This window comes from Lissotriton vulgaris, chromosome 10 (assembly GCF_964263255.1).
Source record: "Lissotriton vulgaris chromosome 10, aLisVul1.2, whole genome shotgun sequence".
NCBI classification, from domain to species: domain Eukaryota; kingdom Metazoa; phylum Chordata; class Amphibia; order Caudata; family Salamandridae; genus Lissotriton; species Lissotriton vulgaris.
In genome coordinates this window covers 91,967,455-91,991,852 of record NC_141698.1, presented here as the reverse complement: position 1 = coordinate 91,991,852, position 24,398 = coordinate 91,967,455, and the positions used below count along the sequence as shown (strand labels likewise).

Here is a 24,398-nt window from a genome sequence, read left to right as displayed (position 1 = left end):
ATGATCAATCAAAAGGTCATGATTTATCGTGTTGAATGCCGGCAAGAGATTTAAAAGAATCATGGTAGCATTTCCTCCTTTGTCTAGAATAGAAGTTACATCCACAGATGCAACAACCAGGGAGGATTCAGTGCTAGGCTCACTCATATACCCAACCTAAGTAGTGGCAAGCAGGTGATTTGTGTTTATGAAAGAAGCCAGCTCCCGATTCATGGTTTTTCCAACTACCTTAGCTGGGAATGGTAGATGTGATAGGGGCCGATAGTTGCTAAGGTCCAAAGGGATAGAGTTAGTCTTTTTTGCAAAAGGCAGTATAGATGCTTTTTTCAAAGCCTTAGGAGAGTAGCCAGAGCTGAACATTCCAATTAAAGATAACAGTGAGATGCTTGATATTGTTTTAGGAACCAGTTGTATTGTTTTCAGAGGACATGGGTCCAGAGGGGAAGCCACCGTCATAGCACCTGATCTGGGTTAAGTGCGGAGAAGGAAGATAATGGTTCTAGCTTAGAAGGAAAGGACCTTATTGTGAGACCGTGAGATAGAAGTGGAGTTATCAGCGAAGATGTTATAAACATCTTCAACTCTGGCCAGAAAGAACAAATCCAGTGTATTACAGAAAGATTTTAGTAAAGAAAGTTCTTTTATTTTCAGGTATGTTAGCAAGTTTTTTCTACTATTGTAAAGAGTTCTTTAGTTGAAATGTTAGAAGTCGCAATCTTTTTGATAAAGTAAGAGGATTTTTCTTCTAGAATCAGGGTCTTATATTCACTGATTGTGTGTTTATACATTTCTCTTTCGCTAGTTTCATAACTCTTTATCCATTTATGCTTCTGCCTGCATCAGAGTTGCTTTTGAGCTTTAAGGTTGTTGGAGAACCATGCTTCAGATGATGTTACCCTATGACTGTAGGGATGTAGCAGCACAGCAGTCCTTCTTCCCGGCAGAGTTTCTTTTCAGGTCCAGAACTGTCTGATTTGGTGGGGTCAGAGGCTCAGTACTTATACCCAGTTGTGCCTTAGAAGAGGAGTTGGTTTCAAAGAGGGGCTTTGAAGAGCACAGAGGCGCTCTCTTCCTAGCCTTGGCTCCAGACTCACTACAGAGGAGTTTGCAACCCTTTGTGTGTTGAGAGGGTGCTGCCCATTCAGGTGTGTCAGCGTCTTCCTCCATCCTGGCCAGGATGACCCACCAGGATGCAGATGGCCTCTCAGTCACACCTAGACTTCCTTTTTGTGTGGAGGGAATGCACAAGTGTAGTTGTCACTAAATAAACATGATAGGGACCCCGAGAAAGCTAGTTCAAGGGAAACATCCAACCACGGAGAGAACAAACTAATAACATGACAAGATGTCCCCAAATATGTAAATGAAAGGGCAGTAGCTCCAAAATTATTTAGAAATCACCCAAAGATCAGCTCATGTACTTTTTATTTATTTATAATCATTTATTTAAAAAAATTTATCAAACAGAAATGTAGAAAAATTCATTCATGATAGTACACAGAATATCACATAAAAACATATTCATATGCACACTACACAAATATTCATAAAACATGAACGCAGCCCACAGATGACTAAGAACAAAAATAAAGACACACACTATGTACACAGCAACCTAGTGACAGATTGAACCAATATATACAATACATTTAAATCACATACAGTTACAGAAATGAAAAACATCGGACACTACACTAAACAATAAAGTCACAAAATCTACAAATTATAATGTAGCATACAAAGCACACACAGAGAAAAGCCCTGGTGCGTGTTTCGGAAAGTACCACTATATAAAAATTCCTTCTTCAGGGAGTAAATTTCATGCTTTCATTTTCAGTCTGGCCAAAAGGGTGGCCATCAAAACAATGATGCGGAATATAGTGTGGGAGCAGGGCTGAAGAAGCTGTCTGTGGGGTAAAGGTAAGGCAAAAAAACATACAAGGTTAAAAACAGGACCTAATCAGGTCAAACATTGAGCAAGACATTCCATAAAGAAAGAGGATTAGACAGGGTAATTAAGTAACAAGAATAAGGGGCCAGCAATCAATATGCTATCTGTGGACTGCGAGGACTCTAGGGGGGAGAGTAAAGACAAACTGGGTTACTCACAGGTAAGTTTTCCTAGGGTCCTGTCGCTGATTGAGAGAAAGATGACACATGTTGTCCAGATATCAGGGAAAGCAGAATAGTACCACAAGAATTCCAGATAATCCTGCTACATCAGGGATGGCAGAATGCCAATGCTATAAAAGACCGGGACCTCAAGTATGTACAAGCCACAAGGAGACAGCGTTTCGAGGCAATTTTTTTTAAACAAATACAAAGTTGAAGGAAAGAACTGCTACGTGTATCTGGTAAAGTCCAAAGCGCGTAGTGGACCGCGATCCCACACGCCACCTACCTGAGTTCCTTAATAGCAGAAGTGGGGAAACGCTACTGGGAACTTGGATAATGTCCCCGATTCACACTGGCATAAAGCTCAAAGGATAGGCAGTTATGTCCCAGAGTTTAGTCAGGCCAGAAGAATACTAAATAAAGGCCTAAAGAAGAACAGAACATGCACAAAAATAATAACAGCAAAGAAGGAGTACCCCCTATATGAGAGGAAGATAGCAATTAGCCATATCCTACAGAAGATCTAGGTTAGCCCTGAAAGGCCCAACCTGTGGCAGAGAGGGTCGAGTCCAACATTAGTGTTCATTGCAATAATCTTAAAAGCCAAGGAACACACTGCAAACTGCTATAGCAAGCGGCACCCACCCCCCACTGTGTGTCCCGCCTTAACCACCCCATCTCCCAAGACTCATATGCCCCTCCCCCCTGCAGCCTGCATGAAGCTCCCCATGTCCCACCTCTTCCATTCCACAAGAGACTCGTGACCCTTCCGGGTCAACAAATGCTCAGGAACCCTTATTCATCGAGAAAATATTGCTACATCCATCAAAGAATCCAGCAGCTCAATGAACACAGCATTCATACCACATGGTAGTCATAAGCAACCTACACATATTCCATAGAGCACTCTCAGTTGAAACAGGATTTCAAAAGATAATATTTTTGCTCTTAGACCGGCCGAACATAAAAAACACTTGCGAGCAATCTTGATAAGTAAATGGTTGAAGGACAGCTGAGCCCCTCTGAATGCCACCGCGGCTCGTGTAGCTTTTAAGCCAAGCATCTTTAAAGTAGCTCAGGCCCTCTCCAGGGACATTTATTGTAATTATAGCAAACAAACTTGGCGGCCGTGTGCTCTGAGTGGCGAGAGCATCTTCACTTCAGTCCCAGAGGTGTATTATCGCCTTTCCTGAAGGAGAGGAAGAAATGGTCCTCGGGGACAGTGTTGAAAGGCTTAACAATCGGGCAGCTCGCTAATCTCTTCAAACACCAAAAGAGCAATTTTATTAAGGAATAGCTGAAATCTGTGCTGGAAAGGGTGCTCACAGAACCACACTTTAAGCATGCATCCTTTGTTAAATGTACTCAAGCAATTAATAGACTCGCTACATTCATCCAATAACAGCGCTATGAATATTTCAGGGGACTTGTCCCATTTGACCTTGTCAGGGTCATTTCTGGACCGACTGGGTGCACACTGCCGGTTTTTCTAAGTTCTTTGTAGGTTGGCATTTCCAATATAATAATCTGGTCTCTAATGTAATTATCACAAAGAGCACAGGAAATCTCTTCACCTCAAAGTAACCCAAATTAATAAGGGTACAATGTGAAATGAAACAAATGTAAAATTTCGATTTGAACATTTTGTGCTAAAATAATCCTGTTTACTTAAAAGTACAACGCTGAAACAAAGGCTGCTGTTGGATGTTTCCATCAAAGACAAACCTTTAGTGCAGAAGTGTTTCACCAGGTGATCGTTTTCATCATTCACCTAGCTTCGACCAAATATTCCCTATTACTATTGAATTTTATTGAATTCTAGTATTTATAAACATAGTTGCTTCTCATTTTATACTCACCACCGATATGGTTTGATCGTTTGCGAAACAAACATTACTATTAAACATAATTTCGAAAACAAACTGATGCACAGTAAACAGATCCCTCACGTTCACTCTCTTTTAGGAATACCTACTTTAAGGGGCTGCAGGCATGTATATTTATTATGAGATAGCATCTCACTACATGGATTTAACCCCTTGTGCTTCTAGAGGCCATCCACGAAGGAGTATATTTGGCGTTTCTGATCCCAGAATAACTTTGTTTTTTCTCGAAATTGCATTTTAACTTCAGTGAGGGCTGAAGAAGTGACCCAGAGTCTGACGTGTTCTGTTTAATAGGTTATCCCTCTACATTTTTTTCGTGCATCTATAATGAAAGATACAGAGCATGGAAGCACAATGTCTGTCTAGTCCTATGCTTAAAGACTTTGCTGTAGAAATGGCAAAAGACTTTGTCCTTTTCTATCTCGGCGTGGATGGCACTGTGCTAATCATATGCTTAAAAACTTTGATAGAAAAGCAGACATTTGAGAGGAGCAGATCTAGAGTGTCGCTGGTGTTGAGCGTTCTCTAACAGGAGCTGCTTTCCACCTAAACTGAGAACTACCCAGAGTTCTCTTCTTCTTTTTTGCATTATGTATGCGTCACTCTATGCCTGAAAGGGTTTTGTTTGGACTTATACTGGGTGCTCCGTTGTGTCTGGACAAAGCTATACCTCTCTGAAGAGCTGCAATGAGAGCGAAACACTGTGTCAGGGGTTGATTTTATACATTTCAGGTTGGCTTGGTTGGTATTTTACCAAAACAATGCTGTAATACTGTGCCTGGAGGGATAAATGGCTTTTGTCATTGTACAGCTCAGCAAGGACAGCACTGAGCTAGTCCTATGCTTAAAAACTTTGCTGTAGGAATGGCAAAACACTTTGTCCATTTCTATCTCGGCGTGGATAGCACTGTGCTAATCCTATTCTTAAAAACTTTGATAGAAAAGCAGACATTTGAGACGAGCAGATCTAGAGTGTCGCTGGTGTTGAGAGTTCTCTAACAGGAGCTGCTTTCCACCTAAACTGAGAACTACCCAGAGTTCTCTTCTTCTTTTTTGCATATATATATATATTGATAACACACTCGCTTTCTTCTTCACAAAAGTAGACGGCACTCTGAGCTTGAATGTAAAATGGTGATTTATTGGCAGACCCCCCTGCCCCCAAGATGACAGACGCGTTTCGCCGTTAAGGCTTCCTCAGTGTCAACTCGTGCATTAGGATAGACGCCATTATATCTCTGCCTTTCTACCACCATAGAGAAAGGACTAAGGTACCAAGTTGTTGATGGCAGCCATCTTGCAGTGTACTTTTACATAGATACATCGCAGAAAACATTAAAGAGGTTTTTATACGCGGAGTTTGGCGTCTGCAAAGTGCTCCTGCAATTAAAAACAGTGTGGTATCACCCACATGAAATTCATTGTATATAACATTATATTGCGTAACAGACATTAATCATCTTATGGGGACAAATAATGAATTGTTTACGGTTATGAACAAAACTGCACCTATGTAACTCCAGGATATTGTTTTTTACATACATGATACAACACAGTCAAATATTTTTTCTCTACTGGAGTATAAGGTGTTTTTATCAATAATACTTTCATTTTAATATAAAAACATTATATCACACCGTATTTGTCTATGTCCCTTTTTCTATTTTACATATGTTAGTATACGCAATTGTTCTCCCGCCCTGTATGGGCAATTATGATAATTGATCTATTCTCTCCTCCACTCGTCTCGCCCTGAATGGGCCTAGATGTCGATGTGGTAGCATATTAAATTATAACAGGATTGGGAGAGTGGGATGTATTGGGATGGTGTCCTATTGCCTGTCTTTCTATTTCCAGTTTACGTTCTTGATTCAGCAAGGTGTTTAAAAGACCCCTATATAGTTTCGACAGCTGTAATTCGGATATAGTTTCAGATATTCAGATTGTTGACCTACTCTAGGTGTACCCAAAGTTCCTCATCGTTGTTCAACCCAATAGGTTGCATGCTCTGGAGGTCAATAATATATTTAGATTCCAGTGCCCTCAGTGATCTTACTTTGTCTCCACCCCGTTCTTTCCTCTCTAGCTGATCTATGAGGAAAACAGTCAATAGATCCCTATTGCAATTATGATGGGTTTCGAAGTGGCGTGCCACAGGATAGCTCTTGTCTCTGTTAGTGATGGCACACATGTGCTCTAAGATACGTCTCTTTGCCGGGTTGATGGTACTCCCGATGTACCTCTTCGAGCATGGGCAGACCAGGCAATATATCACGAATTCTGAATTACAATTCAGAAATTTAGTGATGGTTGTGGTGGATTGTGGATCATTGGGTCTCCCCTCGTATTTGGTTCGCTTCTTACTATACTTGCAAGCTTTGCAGTGCATGCAGGGGAAGAAGCCTTGAACCGGTCTTATTTTAGATGGTTTTGGGGGTCCTCACAGTGACTTCTCGTTAGATGGTCACAGAGGGACTGACAGCGTCTATAAGTTATAGATGGTTTGGGGGGTAGCTTGTTTTTTAGGACTATATCTGTTTTGAGGATATGCCAGTTATTGTTAAAGATTTGGACCAACTCATTAGATCTCATATTGTAAGTTGTGATCATTCTCGTCATTTTCTCAGACTCCATTGTTTTGTTCTTATTTATTAAGAGGTCCCTTCTGTCTGTGAGCTCTACTCTCCTCGAGGCATCCGTTAACGATGTTCTCGAATAGCCTCTTTCCAAAAATCTAGATACAGCTGCATCTTGTGCCTGGAGAAAGTCGCTGTGGTCTGAGCAGTTCCTCTTCAGGCGGAGTAATTCACCAAAAGGAATATTCCTTATAATACTTTTGGGATGGTGACTTGCCGCATGAAGGACGGTGTTGCCCGCTGTAGGTTTTCGGTAGAGTTTCGTTTGTATACAGCCCCCTGCTGTGAAGACCTCTAAATCGAGATAGTGTACGGATCTGTCACTGATTGTACTTGTGAATCTTAGATTGAGATCGTTGTCGTTTAGTGTTGCCACGTCAATCACAGCACAAGCTCCGTGGAAGCGAAACAGCAGACAGGAAAAAATGCCCCCTCCACGAATAATTAGCAGTGCATGGCAATCCATAAATGGCTTTTGACATTGAGGATCCCAAGTTGTGGTGCTACAACCACTAAAACAAATTAATGCACTACTCAAAAAAATCTTGATTTACCTGCCTTGAAATGCAATTTCACTACATTTATTACTCTCTGAAAGGAACAGGGATTCATAATGATCAGATAACATTCTTCTGCTCTAAATTATTTAATATCCCTGAACAAGGCCATTTGACTTCATAATGATGGCTATGTTACAGAAAAATGGGTTGCACATGTTTTCTTGGGCTTACGCCACTTTATAACTAAATATCTGATGTAGAGCTCTTTTTTTCTGGTGACAGATATAGCAGGGTGATGCCAGCACAGGCTTTAATGAGATATAACCCAGCAGGAACCAACATAAGTATTGCTTTGGAGATGGCAGCTGATAGCTATTTGAGGCTTTGACAAACTTCAGACACTTATTTCTCCTAAAGACAAAAACACAGGTGGGTGCCTGTAATAATGTGCATGCTTTGTTACCTAATGACTCCATTTTTAAAGACTTAGAATCCTACAGTTCACTCGCTAGCATTGATCACTCATCCTTTGTACTTCAAAGCTCCTGAAGATGGTAGCAAACGACCACCCACGTTCCCCCGTTCAGCAGTGCTCTAAACCAGCGTCAGTTTATTTGGATTTGGAGGTGTGCAAAAAGCATTTTTTTTGTCAGTTGCACATACTGATAGATATCACAAGGATTTACAAATATGGCTCCCCACTATTAGATAGTTAAAAAAAACTCCACCAGCATGGCATGTCCTGTCAATCAACTTCATTTGGGGGGTGTCCCCCTCTTTTCACTCATATTCACACTTACAACAAGCAAAATGCCTTAGAGAATTTGTTATTCCTGGCATCTTTTGGCATGGTTTCCACTGCCTTTTTGTTTTCTTCTTCTGGTCTCCTGTTTATGACTTTGTGCTGAACTTCGTTTTTGCTGGTTTTAGGACCACGGGCACTTTACCACTTGCTGGCCAGTGCTAAAGTGCATGTGCTCTGTGTAATGTAATGGCATTTGGTTTCTTCATGATTGACATATTTGATTTACTAATACATCCATAGTACAGTGCACTGTGTGTACCCATGGCCTGCAAATCAAATTCTACTAGTGGGCCTGCAGCACTGATTGTACCACCCACTTAAGTAGCCCTTCAAAGAATGTATGACGTTACACATACATTCACAACGCATACCATCCCAATACAACTTTTACAACGCATGATCCATTTCAACGCATGGTATTACAACGCATGCCATTACAACGTAAGTATGGGTAAGTATTTAATTTTATTAATAGAGGGTGTTGCGTTAGTCCAGCCTGCTGCTGACGAAGGCCTGTGTGGCCGTCCTTCTGGTGGAATTTGCAAACACAACAGGTGATGGCCAGCAACAGGGTCAGAGCTGATTTGCATATCGCCATTGTCTAACCCAGGGTGGTATGGAGTGCAAAAAAACGATGGATTTGGGCCCAGATCTTTTGACTGGGGGAATGTGTGACATTGATCCACATTCGGTCCATCACTTGTTGTTTTTGCAATTGCCGTCCTTCTGGTTCCAGAAGAGATCCATCTGTAGATCTTGCGGAGCATGCAGAGGGTGTTGAAGCAGGAGGAGAAGACGGTGTTGACTTGAGTGGGCATTGGGAGCGATAAGTCCAGGATGACCTCGAGGTTTCTGACGTGGTGGGTGGGTGTGTGTGCGGCTCCCAGGGTCGCAGCCCACCAAGAGTCATCCCATGCTTTGGGAGTGGGTCAGAGGATGAGGACCTCTGTCTTGTCCGAGTCAAGTTTCCGGAGGCTGGTCTTCATCCAGCTGGGGACGGCCTTCATTCCTTCGTGGAGGTTGGTTTTGGCGGTGGCTGGGTTTTTGGTGAGTGAGAAGATAACTTGTTCTTGCAGGAACTCTGGGACGAGTCTCCCTGCCTTAGAATGGAGGAAAGAGGTGCCGGAATGTGAAACAAACACTACATGTGTACTCGTGAGTAGTAGTGTACCGCTTTATCCTCGTGGTCTCTGACCCCACCCTTGCACAAAGAGTAGGGTTCTGCTGCATTCTAAATAAGCATTTCACACAGCAATGGTACCCTTTCCACATGTAAAAAATGTGTTTTCATAGCGTGCTGTATAATGCCTTTGCAGCACTGCACTTTAATGCATTTAGGAAGCTGGTCTAGCTCCTAGCAGCTCAAAACTATGTAAGTAGGGCGGTACTTGCCTTGCGTCTGGCACTGAAGCTGGTTGGGAGATATTGCTGCACGGTGCATAAAATCTAACCGCGATTGCACTTTTCAGTGTTACCTGTGCTATCGCCCTATTTGCTTGTTTTGCAGTGAATGTTGCTAGAGCACCACAACAATAGGGCAGCGGCGTAGTCTTCATCAACCATGCCTTGCTTTAAAGGGGACATTCACTGCTGTACTCTGTTTGGTCGTTCAACCAATGACAAATCTTGGCATAATTATTCATTTTCTCCTTCCCTGCGCATCTGCTGTTTTCTAAGTAGCTATTCATGCAGCAATGACTCTCCTTCCACAAGTAAACAGTGTGTGTTCGTAGTGCACTGTATAATGCCTTTGCAGCACTGCATTAAATGCATTTAGGAAGTTGGTCTATCTCATAGCGGCTCAAAACCCTGTAAGTAGGGTAGTACTTGCCTTGGGCACTGAAGCTGGTTGAGGGATATTGAGGCAGCGTGCATGAACTCTTACTGCACAGGCACTTTTCAGTTTAACCAGTGGCGGCCGCCACATACAAAAAGTGGTGAGGCACATGGGTGTGTGCGGGAGGGGCACGTGGGAGGGGAGGACGAGGGAAAATAATAATAATAATAAAAAATTAAAAGAAGAAAGTTAGACTTACCGGCTGCCGGCCACCTCCCGCATTGCGCCTAGGTGCTGGAACTTCTTTGACCCAGCAGACACTGTCACTACATCACAGACTCCCTGTCCAACCCTTTAACTGCAAAGCAGTGCAGGGATTAGCCTGAGAGGGCTAGAGAGATGGTCCACTCAGGTCAGGGAGTCTGTGGGGTTTCTCTAACCCGGCTGTTCAATACAGCCGAGCTAGAGAAACTTAAGTGCGCATGTGTGTTTTGGTCGGCCTGAGACGGCCAAACACACATGAGCACTTGGGGAGTGCACGTAGCACTCCGTTTCCTCCCTCCCATGCCTCAGTCCCCATTCCTCAGCTCCGCCCCTCCATGCACATACTAGCTGTGCCAGTGGCTTAAAAATAAAACAATAATGAAATAATGTTTTTATTTTTTTGCTGTTGGCTCTGAACTAGTGGGGCTGTGGAAGAGGGTGACAAAAGATCCGTGGGTCTTGGAAACAGTTTTGGGGTATTGGATAGATTTTATATAGAAACCCTTTCAAAGTCATCCCCCAGAAATGTTGAGATTCAACAAAGAATTCTCTGAGTTGGTAGAGAAAGAAGTGCAGGAATTTGTTGCAAAGCGTGCTGTAGTGGAAGAAAAAGAGATTGTTCAAGGGTTTGTGAGCAATATAGTTTTAGTGGAGAAAAAAGACAAGGGAATGAGACCTGTTATAAATCTAACAAGCTTAAAAGATTGGGTGGAATATCACCATTTCAAAATGGAAGGGATCGATTTGGTGAGAGATATACTACAAATGGGGGATTGGATGACTCATCTGGATCTGAAAGATGCTTATCTGACTAGTCTGCTTTGGGGGCCTTATCAGAAATTTTTCAGATTCAGATGGGGAGGGAAGATGTGGAAGTTCACTTGCCTCCCATTCAGACTTTCTTCTGCCCCGTGGTGGTTTACAAAGGTGCTTCGCGCAGTAGCGGCCTTTTTGAGAGAGAGGGATCAGATTGATAATTTATTTAGACAACATTTTTTTGATAGATCAAAACAGATTGAAATTGGGGGAAAACACAAGATAGCAGTGGAACTTTTAGAGACTCTAGAATTTGTAGTAAATATGAAAAATCATGTTTGGTACCAGGTCAGGTTACTCAGTTTCTGGGCTTCATGGTGGATCCTGTGGTTAGTCAGCTGTTACTACCAAAAGAGAAATTGAAAAGAATATAAGGAAGGAAATACGATGATTTTTAGATGCAGACAAGCTTTCTTTGAGAAATTTAGCAAGGATAATAGGTGTACCTTCCTCTGCTATTCAGGCAATTTTTCCTGGGCCTTTAAATTATCGGGCACTCCAGAGGTTAAATGAAGCATTTGAGGAATGGAAAGAAATGTTCAGAGGAAATTGTTCTTTCAGAGGCGAGCAGGGAGGAGTTGACTTGGTAGTTAAAGAACATGGAGACTTGGAATGGCATAGCCATATTTGAGGAGTGTCCAGAGTTGGTAATAGAATCAGACGCATGTTTGGAAGGATGGGGAGCCAAATGTGGTTCAGTGTCAACAGGTGGAATATGGTTGGAGGAGGAAAGGAAGCTTCATATAAAATGTTTGAAGCTGTTAGCGGGGTCTTTTGCAATAGAGAGTTTTACAAAGGACAAAGGAAAGTGTTCAGTGTTATTGAAAATTACAATGTGTCAGCTGTTAGATATGTGTTGGGAGGGCCGAAATCAAAGGATCATCCGATTCTAGCAAAGGTTTTCCGGGATTAGTATCTACAAAGGGAAAATGTCGTTCAAGCTGAACATATTCCAGGGCTGAAGAATGTAGAGGCAGGCTGGTAGTCAAGGAACTACAGGGATTCGAGTGATTGAAAGTTGGACAGTCAGTTCTTTCAGGCTCTGATGACAGTGTAGGGCCCTTGCAATGTGGATCTATTTGCGAACAGAATAAATGCTCAGTAACCAAGGTTTTTCAGTTGGCATCCGGATCCAGATGCTCTGGGATTGGATGCATTTCACCAGAATTGGAAGGGACTCAGACCTTATGCTTTCTCTCCGTTTTCAATGATTACTCGGGTGACAGGAGTTTTGAGGACGTTGAAAGAGACATTAGGTTTGGTGACTCCTCTTTGGAAACATCAGGTTTGGTATCCAGTTCTACTAGAAATGTCGATAGACTTTCCAATTCTACTTCCTGTGTTTCAGGATATTTTAATAAATCCTTGGGGAGAGACAGGCACGAATTGGTGACATCAGGTCAAATGAGACTAGTGGCATGGAAAATTTCAGGCGAGTGTGGGAAGTGCCTGGTCTTTCACAGGTGGCTACAAGTCTTATTAAGGACCCCTGGGCACCAGGTACAAGGAAAATGTATAGATTGGAATGGCAGAAATGGGTATTGCGGTGCGTGGAGGGGGGGTTTGATCCCGTTTCAGTTGATGTAGTTGAAGTTGTTAACTGTCTCGTCTTTTTGAAAAGGGTTTGTCTTACAAAACAATTAATGGATATAGGTCTGCTATAGCAGCAGGACATGCGGCGATTAATGGGGTTTCGGTCGGTCAAGATTTGCTAGTAAGAAGGGTTCTTAGGAGTATTAGGATTTCAAAACCTCCTGTAACTAGGTATAATTCAGTTTGGGATGTGTCATTAGTTTTACAGTATTTAGATGGGTTGGAAACTTATGATTGTTTAAGTTTGAAGATTTTGTCTTTTAAGTAGACTATGTTTTTGTGTTTGGTTTCTAGTTGGAGATTATTGGATGTAAGGGCATTGGATGTTTCTAGTAGGATTTTTTCACCTGAGGGAGTGTGTTTCCATCTAACTAGGAGAACCAAGACAAATTCTAATACCATTTTTTATCAGTTCTTTTTTGAGAGAGTGAATTGGCGTGTGATACGTGGTGTGAAGGAAAATGAGAAGAGGACAGCATCTTTGAGGGCTGTTGGTGAAAAACAGTTGCTTATTTCGTTAAGAGTCCTCATAAAGCGGCTTCATCAACCACTTTGGCTTGTTGGGTGAAGGAGGTTATGAAATGTGCAAGTGTAGATGTAAGAATGTTTGGGGTTCATTAAGTAAGAGGGGCTTCGGCTTCAAAGAGTGTTTTACTTGGAAGTGCTTTGCGAGATATCTTACGTTGTGCAGATTGGTCGAATGATGCAATTTTTAGGTAATTTAAGCAGCTGCTTAAAAATAAAACAATAATGAAATATTGTTATTTTTTTTTGCTGTTGGCTCTGAACCAGTGGGGCAGTGCTCCTCCGCCATTGCGGAAGAGCCGCCCCTCAGATTTACCCATGCTATCTCCCTTTTTGCTTGTTTTGCAGTGAATGTTGCTGGAGCACCGAGACAAGTGCTTAAATGATAGGTCCCTCTGTTGTGTCATCACAGCACTTCAGCTGTGATTCAGAGTTTTGTGACGACAGAAAGAAAACCTGTGTAGTGGTATCCTGCGCTGTTACGTTAAACTGAAGCTGCTAGCTTTTTTATTTTTAAGTATTTTTTTCATTTATATAAGCACAATGCAATAAAATATTTGAATGAATCAACTCATACACAATATATTAACATCTTCTAACGTGTGAAACCAGCTATAATATTCATTTATAACAGAAAATATATAGCCATGTTGCAAGGATGTCTTTTTTTCCTTTGTACTTTAACTAGAGTTAAAAGCCGACCGGATGGAAAGGGTGTCAAAGGAGACATTATTGAGACTAACGGTTTTCGTTCTTTTTTTCATTGTACTGGTTCTTCTTATCCTCTCAAATGTAACTTCATTCTGACGCCAATTGCCTACAGTTTCCCTAAAAGTATTACTCAAATCATTGCTTAATTTGAGCCGGTGCTTTCCGGTGCTCAGCATTGGCTCCTAATCCTCAGCACCTGCGCTTATAGCACCAATTAAGTTCACACTCATTTGGAAGCTGCACGATTTTCCCCAGAATCACAGGATGTTGAGCCACGCCAAGACTCGAACCTGGTTCCCCAGCTCTGAAATCGGCAGCTCTAGCCAGTAGGCCAAGTCCTCTCCAGAATAATAAGTACCGGAGTTCTAGTCAGGAGGCAGTTTGCACCAGCACATTTCTCCTGTTAGCCCTGCCTCCTGAGGAGAGCTCCTGAAGTTTTTATTTTACAAATGAATCACTGATTTAAAAAAGGAGATAAACCTAAAATGAATGTGTCCTTGCGTAATGTAAGGGGTGTTCATGCAAACAGCTCAACTACCTTCAGGTCAAGTTTGTCCTATCTAAAACTGCCTTCAGAGCACTTAACTTTACACATCTGCTGTTTTCTTTAATTAATAGTTTTACTTTTTTAATTCTACAGACAACTGGGTTCATACGTTTCTGTGTTCTGGCTTCAGGGAGAACTGACAGATTGTGTAGGAAATGTGTGCTGTCAAGTGTAGGTTTAGGAAAGAGTATGCTAATCTCCCAAAATTGTTCTCCTGTCTCATTTAACTCACTCATCCTCCTCTACAATTCTTTATTTTAAAGAGGTATTCATAGATGCAGAGCACATACAAAATCTCACAGTTAGAAACAACTGGAAATGCAGTAAACAAACAGTTTTTAAGTTTCAGTAACTTATATTGCACAATTATTCATCAAGTTACAACTTATTACAAAAAACAACTTATTATTAATCACATAGGTGAATGCTTGTCTAGTTAGAGAGTCTACAATGTTACTAGATTTTGCGTACCCTGTCCTCTTCTGTGTGTCTTGTACACATTGATAGCTGTGACATGGAGTGTGCAGAGACTTTTTCAGCAGGTCAAACATGTTAGTTCTAGGCAATGATGGCCTCCCCAAACAAAGGGTGGTGGGCGGGTAGAGGGAACGCAGGAGGGATCGCAGGGCGAGTAGTAATAATATATTTTAAAAAAGAACTTACCTGAAGCCCCGACCGCCTCCCACATCGTGCCTCCTCTCCTCTTCCAGGTCCCAGCAGCCCCTGGGACAGAGTCCCATCCAATCCCTGTGCTGCAGAGCAGGTCAAGGATTGGCCTGAATGGTCAGGAAAGACGCTCCACTCAGACTAGGGAGTCTTTGGGGTTTCTCCAGCCCGTCTGTTCAATGCAGCCAGGCTGGAGAAACCTAAGTGCGCATGTATGTTTTGGACGGCCGGCAAAACGCATATGCGCACTTCGGGAGTGCACATAGCACTCCCCTCCCATTCCTTGGCCCCGCCCCTCCCTACAGCACCAGCTCAGAGCCGGCAAATGAAAAATTCAATGATGCTAGAACATCGTTTTATTTTTCATTTATTGTTCTGTGCCAGGCAGTAGGGCAACAGTCCTCTGCCATTGTGGAGGAGACGCCGTTGGTTATAGGGCTAAGCACTCCAGCAGCTAATCAAAAGCAAGGCAAAGTTGTCGCCTGATAGTCAATGAAGGTGGCAACTCTGTTCAAGTGAAATTCAATGGCTGTACCGTTATATTGTTTTACTAATTGGGCTTCAGGTATTGTACTGATGTCAACAATGCAATTATAATGTAGTTTAACAATGTGCTTCCCACACATTGCCCTTTTCCCCAGAATATAAACATGGGAAATCAATGCATCCTAGTGACACAGGAAGCACATTGCAAATCTATATTATTCTTTGACTTGTTGACTTCAAACCAATTTATTAAGTACATGTGACTTTGACCTTTTACAGTTCATGTCCTCATATTCATTACAAGCTATGATTGTTTACAGTGGCTTGATAGTTTCATGGCTGCTGGGTGTTGGGTGCACCTTGTGTGTGCACACTGTACACATTTGACTTGGACACACTGGTCCTGCCTCTAGTAAACTAGGCACATCGAATGACAATGTTCACTGTCAAAGTCGGTGGTCCATGTTCCCTATAGGTTCGTAATTATGATTTGCCCAAGTTCGTCACACAAAATGTATACATTCTTAGCAGATACTTTAGATTACAGTATTGTAAAAATATAACCCATATTCCGAAAAACATATACATTTGTCAGCTAAACCATAATCACCACCACTCTGTATTGTTCACAACCACGCGTGACACCATAGACTGCATCACATATGACTTTACTAGCGATATATTTTTAACAACCTTCCCTAGGAAAGGGTGACTTGTCTACTTCTAGCTAATTTAACCTTTTTTAACCAGACAAGAAACACAGATGAGCAGCCACCTAATCATAATTAAGGACCAGCTACAAGACACAGAGTCGGACCTCACATTTGTGACTAAAAAGTGGCAAATGAATGATACATGGCCACTGCATCTTTGGGGGCAAACAAGAATCTCCCTTTTCCCTTGGCACTCATAGAGTGATAAGGATGGATATGTGAATCCTTGAAGGAATTGGCTCGAAGAATAAATTAACTAAAGAAACTCTACTGTGGTTCGGTAAAACGCTGAGCCTAGTTTATGAATTCAACAGCTCGCGGGCTGTGATACCATAGGATTATCAAAACTAGGTGGCAGAATGATTGGCACCTATGGTCTTTTGGAGATATTCAGAGAGAGGTTGAGCTCCTTTAAAGCCAGTTTTGAGGTCGCAGCTGACCAGACAGCGCAGCTATCTGGTTTACTAAAGACATCTTGGGGACTTTCAGAAAGTTTACCTAGTAATGCTGTTGATTACCATTGGCTTTGTGGTTTGTAACTAACATTTTCTGGCTTTCTATCTGCTGACTTTATTTGCTTTATGCACTCCAGGTTCACTTTGTCCCTCCCATTGCCTGAAGCATGTTACCTGTATTCTTCTATGAACATCCTTCTGTAAACAGGCTGTTAAATCTTGTTCTTGTCACATGTCAAATGTCAGACGCTGTCTTCCAGGGGCACTTGCTTACTTTTCTTTCTCTGACTGCACAGTAAGAGGATTTATGTGACAATCTTGCTGGATATTGAGGGTAGAAAAGCGTGCACACAACACAATTTAAATGAACTGTGTAGGTACTACAGAATATATCAAAATTAGGAACACAAATGAAGTTATTTCTGAAGAGTGTTGGAATCAAATACTTTAATATGATCCGAACAAATCATTACACTAGGTGATGTAATTTCTAAACATTTTAATTTATGCACTGTATAGTTTTATTAGTAAAACTGTACGTCTGTGCAAATGAAATGGTCATTTCCATTGCAAATGTGCTGTCTGTAATGAGTGCCTACCATGCATACTCCGCTCTATGATAAGCCCCTACACTCTATTCAGCACCAGTCAACACCAATGCCCTCTACTCTGCACCACTCCACTCTGTGCCACTGCACTCTGTGCCACTTCACACTACGCCTCTTTACTCTACCCTGTACCACTCTACTCTATGCCAATGCACTCTTCGCCACTGTACTTCATTGTACTCTTAGCCCCTGCACTCTACTCCACACCAGTCTAGGCCACACTAATCTACTATGCACAACTTCACTCTACGCCACTCTTCTCCACTCTACACCACTGCACTCAGACACTCTACTCTGCAACACTGCACTCTCTGCCACTGAAGTATATGTCACTCTATTCTGCACTACTACACTCTATGCCACTGCACTCTATGCTACTGCACTCTATGCCACTCAACACTAGTCTGCACAACTCTATGTGACTCTACTCAGCACCAGTCTACACCACGGCACGCTATGCCACTGCACTCTATGCCACTCAAGTCTGCTCTGTGCCACTGCCCTCTGCATCATCAACTCTATGCCCCTGTTCTCTACACCACTGCACTCAATGCTACTCTACTCTGAGCCACTCTACTCTATGCCACTCTACCGCTCTACTTTGCGCCACTCCACTCTGCACCACTCTAATCTATCCCACTACATTCTAAGACACTGCATTGTATGCCACTGAATTCAATGCCACTGCCCTCAACCCCACTGCACTCTATGCCACTGTGCTCTTCAACACTCTATGCCAATGCATAGAGTGTTGCAGATCACAGTGGCATCATGTCAGGACATGACAGATGAAGATTGGCGGATGCTGCAACCAGTACTTACTTTTGCAGAATTTTAACGTAATTACTCTACAGCAACGCGCCGCTAAATACTGCACGAGTAAATCATCCTTCAATGGTGGGAATGGGCGTCATGGGGCAAGATCGTTCTTCACCCACAAATTCAAGGGATTGTAGATATTTAAAAAAAAAAATCTGCTCCATTTTCACTCTGGAAACATAATTTTACTTTTGTAAAGGGAGTACGTAAGTCTTATTTAATGGTAGCAATGAGAAGAGAACATCCCTTCAATAGTAAGGTCTTAGGTTAAAAAATTCGATTACATTTTCCCTGCACACGATGGTACAAAATATACAAGGATGCATGTGGAAAGGCCTTTCAATAGACATAACTAAGACCTTATTCAGAGGCATTCATGGAAACGAGCCTACTGTCACAAACTTCCAGGCAGGGGAGTAGCATCGCCCTACTGGCTCAGAAACAGCAGCAAAAAACACAAAACAATATTTCAATATATCGTTTTATTTTTAAGCCGCTGGCTCAGCCAGTGTGTACAGTGATGGGCGGGGCCAAGGCATGGGATGGGGAAGAGAAGTGCTGGGTGCACTCCCTAAGTGCTCATGTGTTTTTGGCCAGCCATCTCAGGCCAACCAAAACACACATGCGCACTTAGGGTTCTCTAACCCAGATGTATTGAACAGCCGGGTTAGAGAAACCTCACAGACTCCCTGACCTGTCTTTTAAGCCTGCTCAGGCCAATCCCCGTGCTGGGATTGGACAGGAAGTCTGTGGCGTAGTCACAGTGTGTCTGCTGGGACAAGGAAGTCCCAGCACTGAGTTGTGACATGGGAGGCAGCCGGCAGTAGATAAGCGTAAATTTAAAAAAAATATATATATTATTGTAATCACTCCACCGTCACCCTCCGCGTCCCATCCCGCGCTCCCCCCTGTGCTCCCTTCCCCCTCCCACACCCACTCCCCCCACCTCTCATCTTTGTGTAGGTGGCGACCGCCACTGCTTCACGGAGCACTTTAACCCGTTGCGTGCTAATGACGAGTTCAGCTCGTCATGAGGCACGGTTGAGCTGCACTCATGACGAGCCGAGCTTGTCACGGCCGTTGGAACGTTCGCACGCGGGGATAATTTCCCCGCTGTGCTGAAAGTTAAAAAAACGGGTGTGGCCGTGACGAGCTCAGCTCATCATGAGTGCAGCTCCGCTGTGCCTCATGACGAGCTGAGCTCGTCAACAGCATGGCGGCACCGTGCGCGGCCCCCCTCCCCACCCCCCCGCACAGGAGGTGAAAAACCCCCACAGCGAAGGGGTTAAGAAAAGTATGTAAAGTCCTAATATGCTTACTCTGCTGCATTTATGCGAAGGTGTAAACATGCAGGTGCACACTTGGCAATATCATTGTGATCAAGTACCTGGGAACCCAGCTGAACTCAAATACAAAAGTTCCTTGAGCTCTTCTTTCCCTGCAAAACACAACGATCCGTCGCCATTAAGCAGTAAATTAAACTTTTGCTGGTTCTCATTTATTGAACATGCACTAATTGGCTAGAACGTTGAAGACATGCACAGGGCACCGGGCCGGGTGAATGCACTGAATTCCTTTGCGTTCTGTTTCCCTTTCTACAGGCTAATCACCATGTCGACGCTGCTGGAGATAAAAAGCAGTGTGCTGAGACAGGTGCAGAACAGGCAATCACTGCGCAGGAAAGCAGACGCAGAGCCCGGCCTCTCCTCTCCAGAGACCAGCAGGGTGACAGGCGCTGTCAGGTAGGTGTGGAAGAGGGGCTGTCATCAGGAAACCTGCTGACACCTGCCCAGTCAGAAACTGCCTCTTAGAAAACATGTTCCTTATTCTGCTGCTGAATTCATTTGGGATTTAGACCAAAGTTTGTATTTATGTTTCCTTTTGTCATTCATGTTATAGGCGGTTTTAAAGGTGGGAAATGCTAGTCTGTCGACCTGAAAAACGTGAGATGTCAGCATAGTCACATGTCAAGAATTCGTAGGTTCCCATGGGATGCCTTTATTCGATTCCATTTGACTTTAAGTACAGGGCCATGTCTCTCTATTGTTTCTTCGGAAATAACGTGGCTCACTTTAGAATGACATTTTGGAATATTATAAGAAGCATCGGCAAAACCAAATATTTCTCTGCTTTTGAACAGGGCATTTATGCATATGCATGCATTTTAGCAAATGGACGACATTTGTCTGCACCCATGCACACAGGCACAATCAAACATATGGTTTTGTGCACACAGGCCAGCAATTACAAAAGCACACAATTCACATACCTGATCGGTTAGAGACTGGCTGCATTTTTTAAATCGATCATAGTGAAACTCATAATTTACACCTACCTTTCTCAACTTTTGACCTGTTTTCAGTGACTTACAGTACAAATTGTCTATCCATTGGGCCCTTGCTCACCAATTTAGCATGACGTCGTAAGGGAACCTTGTGTGCTGGACCGGTTGCTGGCAACCACCCCAAGCAATATCAATAAGGACACACAGTAAAGAGCAACACACGTAGCTGATACAATACGAGTTTAACAAACACAATAAAATGTTTAAGTAAAGTGGCAATGCTGGTTAAACAATAGCAGGAATGGTTTACATTAAGCATGGGCGGAAAATCCGTTTCGCTCGCGGATTTTGCGGATTTTCGGTAAATTCGCAATCCGCGAGATTCGCGAATCTCCCGCAAAATCCGCAAATCCGCGAGCATCGGATTTTGCTCGCACTGCTCGCACTGTTCGCGTGAGTTCGCGGCTTCCCAGTACAACTTTGCGCCCCGCGAATAAGTGCAAAATTGCAGAAATACGATCTTAGCAAAACTGAAACTACTTACCAGGTTCAAAAGTTCAGGCTCATCATTAGTAGCCATTTCCTGTAGTGCTTCCTGAGGGGCCCCTCCAGAGTTCAGTTGCCAGTTGCAACTATTATGTGACCCTGCTCTGAACCTCAGAATAGTTACACATATGCCACAAAGGTCCTGAATTACAGCTAAGGGAGACAAGCAGGAGCCAGGCTGGAAGTTCAAATCCATTAATCAGCCCCTAATTCATTATTGTCAGTTGGGGCAGGGCAGGTGTTGTAACTAATTTTGCAACAATGAAAGCACTTAGCAAGTGCAAAAGATCACTAATCAGGAAGCACTAAGGAAGCAGGTGCCAGCTAAAAAAATATTCTGTGACACATTAATCAGCCCCAAATTAATTCAGGTCACTTGAGGCAGGGAAGGTGTGCTTGCATTGCCACAATAATGTACACTGCCTGGACAACCAGAGGGTGCTGTGATGAAACAGAGGGTGGCATGGGTGGGCCAGAGGGTGGCATGAGTAGTCAGAGAGTGGCAGTGGTGACAGAGAGTGGCAGTGATGAAGAAGAGTGTCCCAAACAGGCTGGACACGTAGAAACAACAAGTTCGCGAAACTTGCGACCCGACAGGTAAGTTCGCAATTTGCGAAATCGTACAAAACCCTCGCGAACTGGCAGAAACCCGCGCAAACACAAAAAAAAAAAAATCCGCAAATTTGCGAGAATTCGCGGATTTTGCGGATTGCGAGTTCGCAAATCTGCAAAATTCGCGAACGCGAGATTCGCAAAATTCGCCCATGCTTAGTTTACATATACATACATATATATATACTAGCAGCCCGCCCCGACGTTGTCCGGGGGCAATCAGGTTTCGCGCAGGCAGTCCGCCAAACTTTACCGCTCCTCCCCTTGCTCCAAACAGCCCGTTCCAGTCCGCCAAAGTTTACCGCTCCTCCCCGCGCTTCTAAGTTAACCGCTTCTCCCCTTGCTTGACCTACCTCAGCCCGCTCCAGTCCGCCAAAGTTCACAGCTCCTCCCCGCACTCCTGTCCGCCGCTCCTCCAAGCGGTCCTGATGATGTCAGCACACATGTCGTTAGCGCACACGGCCGTCGCTACTTCCAAGGGACTACTTTTTTTTGGAACGTATATTTTTTAAGGAACGTATATTTTTTTGTGGTATATAGCCTATGTCACTCTGCAGACCCTGACAATTCCAATGATGTATTGGGTGTTTGGATTGGCGCTGTGGTTCCCGAGTTTACCAGCCTCAAAGGTTCACAGTTCTCGCTTTATAATAGTAGTATATATATATATATATATATATATATATATATATATATATATATATATATATATTTAGATAGATAGAGAGAGAGAGAGACTCTAATCTATTTTGATTTATTCTAATTTAAATTATTTGAATTTAATTGACTTATGTGTGGGTTTCTTGACCATTAACTGAATGTATTTAGACATTGGCCATACCACCAAGTTTGGCAATTCTTCTTTTTTACATGTTGTTAATTCCAATATGACCCCTTCTTGAACTGTGGATGCTAAACTTAATTTTCCCAGCCTACGGGCAAATACCGATCAAAACCAAGGAATATTTATCCTTTATAGTTCGGATGTTTCACAGCCACTATAAGTATGTCTTCACTTTAGTTTTTTTGCTTATTCATGATCGAATATTATAATTTTTGCAACATTTACAAGACCAATGCACAAGTATTTATATGTTTTGCTTTACAGTTTTTTGTGGTTTTATAACAATAACCGTTTATCTTTTATGTTTATAAGACTCCCTGGGTTGCTGTGTCAACCAAGGAGGGTGATGCAGCATATATTTAAGTTGCTCAATTGCGCCCGATGTTGTGAGCAAGGCGGTGAATCTGCTGAAACACGTCAGGGCTTCCTTGCAAATAAACGTTTGGTGTTGAAATAGCCACGGTGGCGGTGCCTGCTTCTACGTGTCTGAGCAGGATTGAAAATGTTATATATATATATATATATGTATATATATATATATATATATATTCACTGAAAAAACCATAGGTTATAGACCATATATAGTTAGGGATTAGCATTTAAAAAACCTTATTTTATTTGCACAAAACCATTGAAATTCCATATATAGTTAGTTGCACTAACTATATATCGCGGACCCGCAATCCACTGCTAATGATGTCACATATTACATCATTCATGACATGGTCAGTGACATCACTGATGACATCACTGATGACATCTCAAATGACATCACTGATGACATCACTGATGACAACACCCAGTGACTGTATGTTTCTGTAAAGTTAAAATATGTCTTACATATTGAAGAATGAGTGGATGTATAAGTGTCTGGATGAAGGATTTAGTAGGTGCATGACTGACTGTATGAGAGAATGATTAAATGTGTCTCACTGAGTGCATGGGTTAGTGATTAAAGTGTCTTAATTTGGCAATCATTATTTATGTTCTTCTGTAAACTGCTGCATGTTTAAATCAGTAGCTATATCAGTAACTATATGGGTTATTGAATGGTTGCCCAAGTATTTGTATGGGAGACTGAGTATGTGTGTGGGTGGCTGGGAGGTGTATAACTCTGTGCATAGATGTGTGAGCAGTTGATTCCCTAGGTGTATGGGTTCAAAAGTGCATGTAGAAACAGCTGTATGGACAGTTGACTGTGTGCATGAGTATATTGGTGAGTGAATGGATATCTCAGTTCTACATGTCAAAGTAAGTACATATGTAAAACACACTCCATGTGAGAGTTGACATATATAAATAACTGAACATAAGAGCCAGTGAATGTGAGAGTGGCTGTATGAATCATTGTGAACTTGTATCAAGGATTGTATACGAGAGTAAATATGTGTTAGTATATGTTTGAATAAGTAAGGTGTGTATAACTGTATAGTTAAGGAAATGGAGATGTGATTGATTCTTTGCATGACTGACTAGGTGTGTGAGTAACTCCATGGATGTGTGACAGTCTGTGAATGCCTGTTTACACTGAGTGTATCTAAGGTTATATTAGAGTCTGAAGATGTATTATCACATAAATGATATCATCAGTGATGTAATCAGTAATGTCAAATGAGATGTCAGTGATGTCATCAGTGATGTCATTTGAGATGTCATCAGTGATGTCATCAGTGATGTCATTTGAGATGTCATCAGTGATGTCATCAGTGATGTCACTGACCATGTCATGAATGATGTAATATGTGACATCATTAGCAGTGGATTGCGGGTCCGCGATATATAGTTAGTGCAACTAACTATATATGGAATTTCAATGGTTTTGTGCAAATAAAATAAGGTTTTTTAAATGCTAATCCCTAACTATATATGGTCTATAACCTATGGTTTTTTCAGTGAATTTTCAAGGTTTTGTAAATGCAAATTCCTAACTATATATGGTCTATAACCTATGGTTTTTTCTGTGAATTTCACTGGTTTTTTAAAAGCTAATATCTATAGCTGTAAAATATATTCTTTATTAAGTGACGTATCACGTAGCCCGTGAGACGCCTCATGATGCATCGCATAACCGTGACGTATCGTCTCTGCAGCGCAAACCAAACCCAAAACGTAAGCGCGCCAGAACACGCTTAAAGATATATATATATTTTTTTAACCTTAATTAGACAAAATCCACACGTGCACATATCA

General features: G+C 42.3%; 1 protein-coding gene across 1 annotated transcript in view; it reads left to right on the top strand.

Moving 5' to 3' along the window:
• The first annotated feature begins 19,533 nt into the window (after nt 1-19,533).
• Nucleotides 19,534-24,398, top strand: part of BAIAP3 (BAI1 associated protein 3) — a 564,909-nt gene continuing 560,044 nt past the window's right edge. Inside the window, exon 1 of the mRNA XM_086940582.1 lies at nt 19,534-19,664. Within this exon, the coding sequence (XP_086796708.1) occupies nt 19,534-19,664 (131 nt within the window). The remainder of the gene's footprint in view (nt 19,665-24,398) is intronic.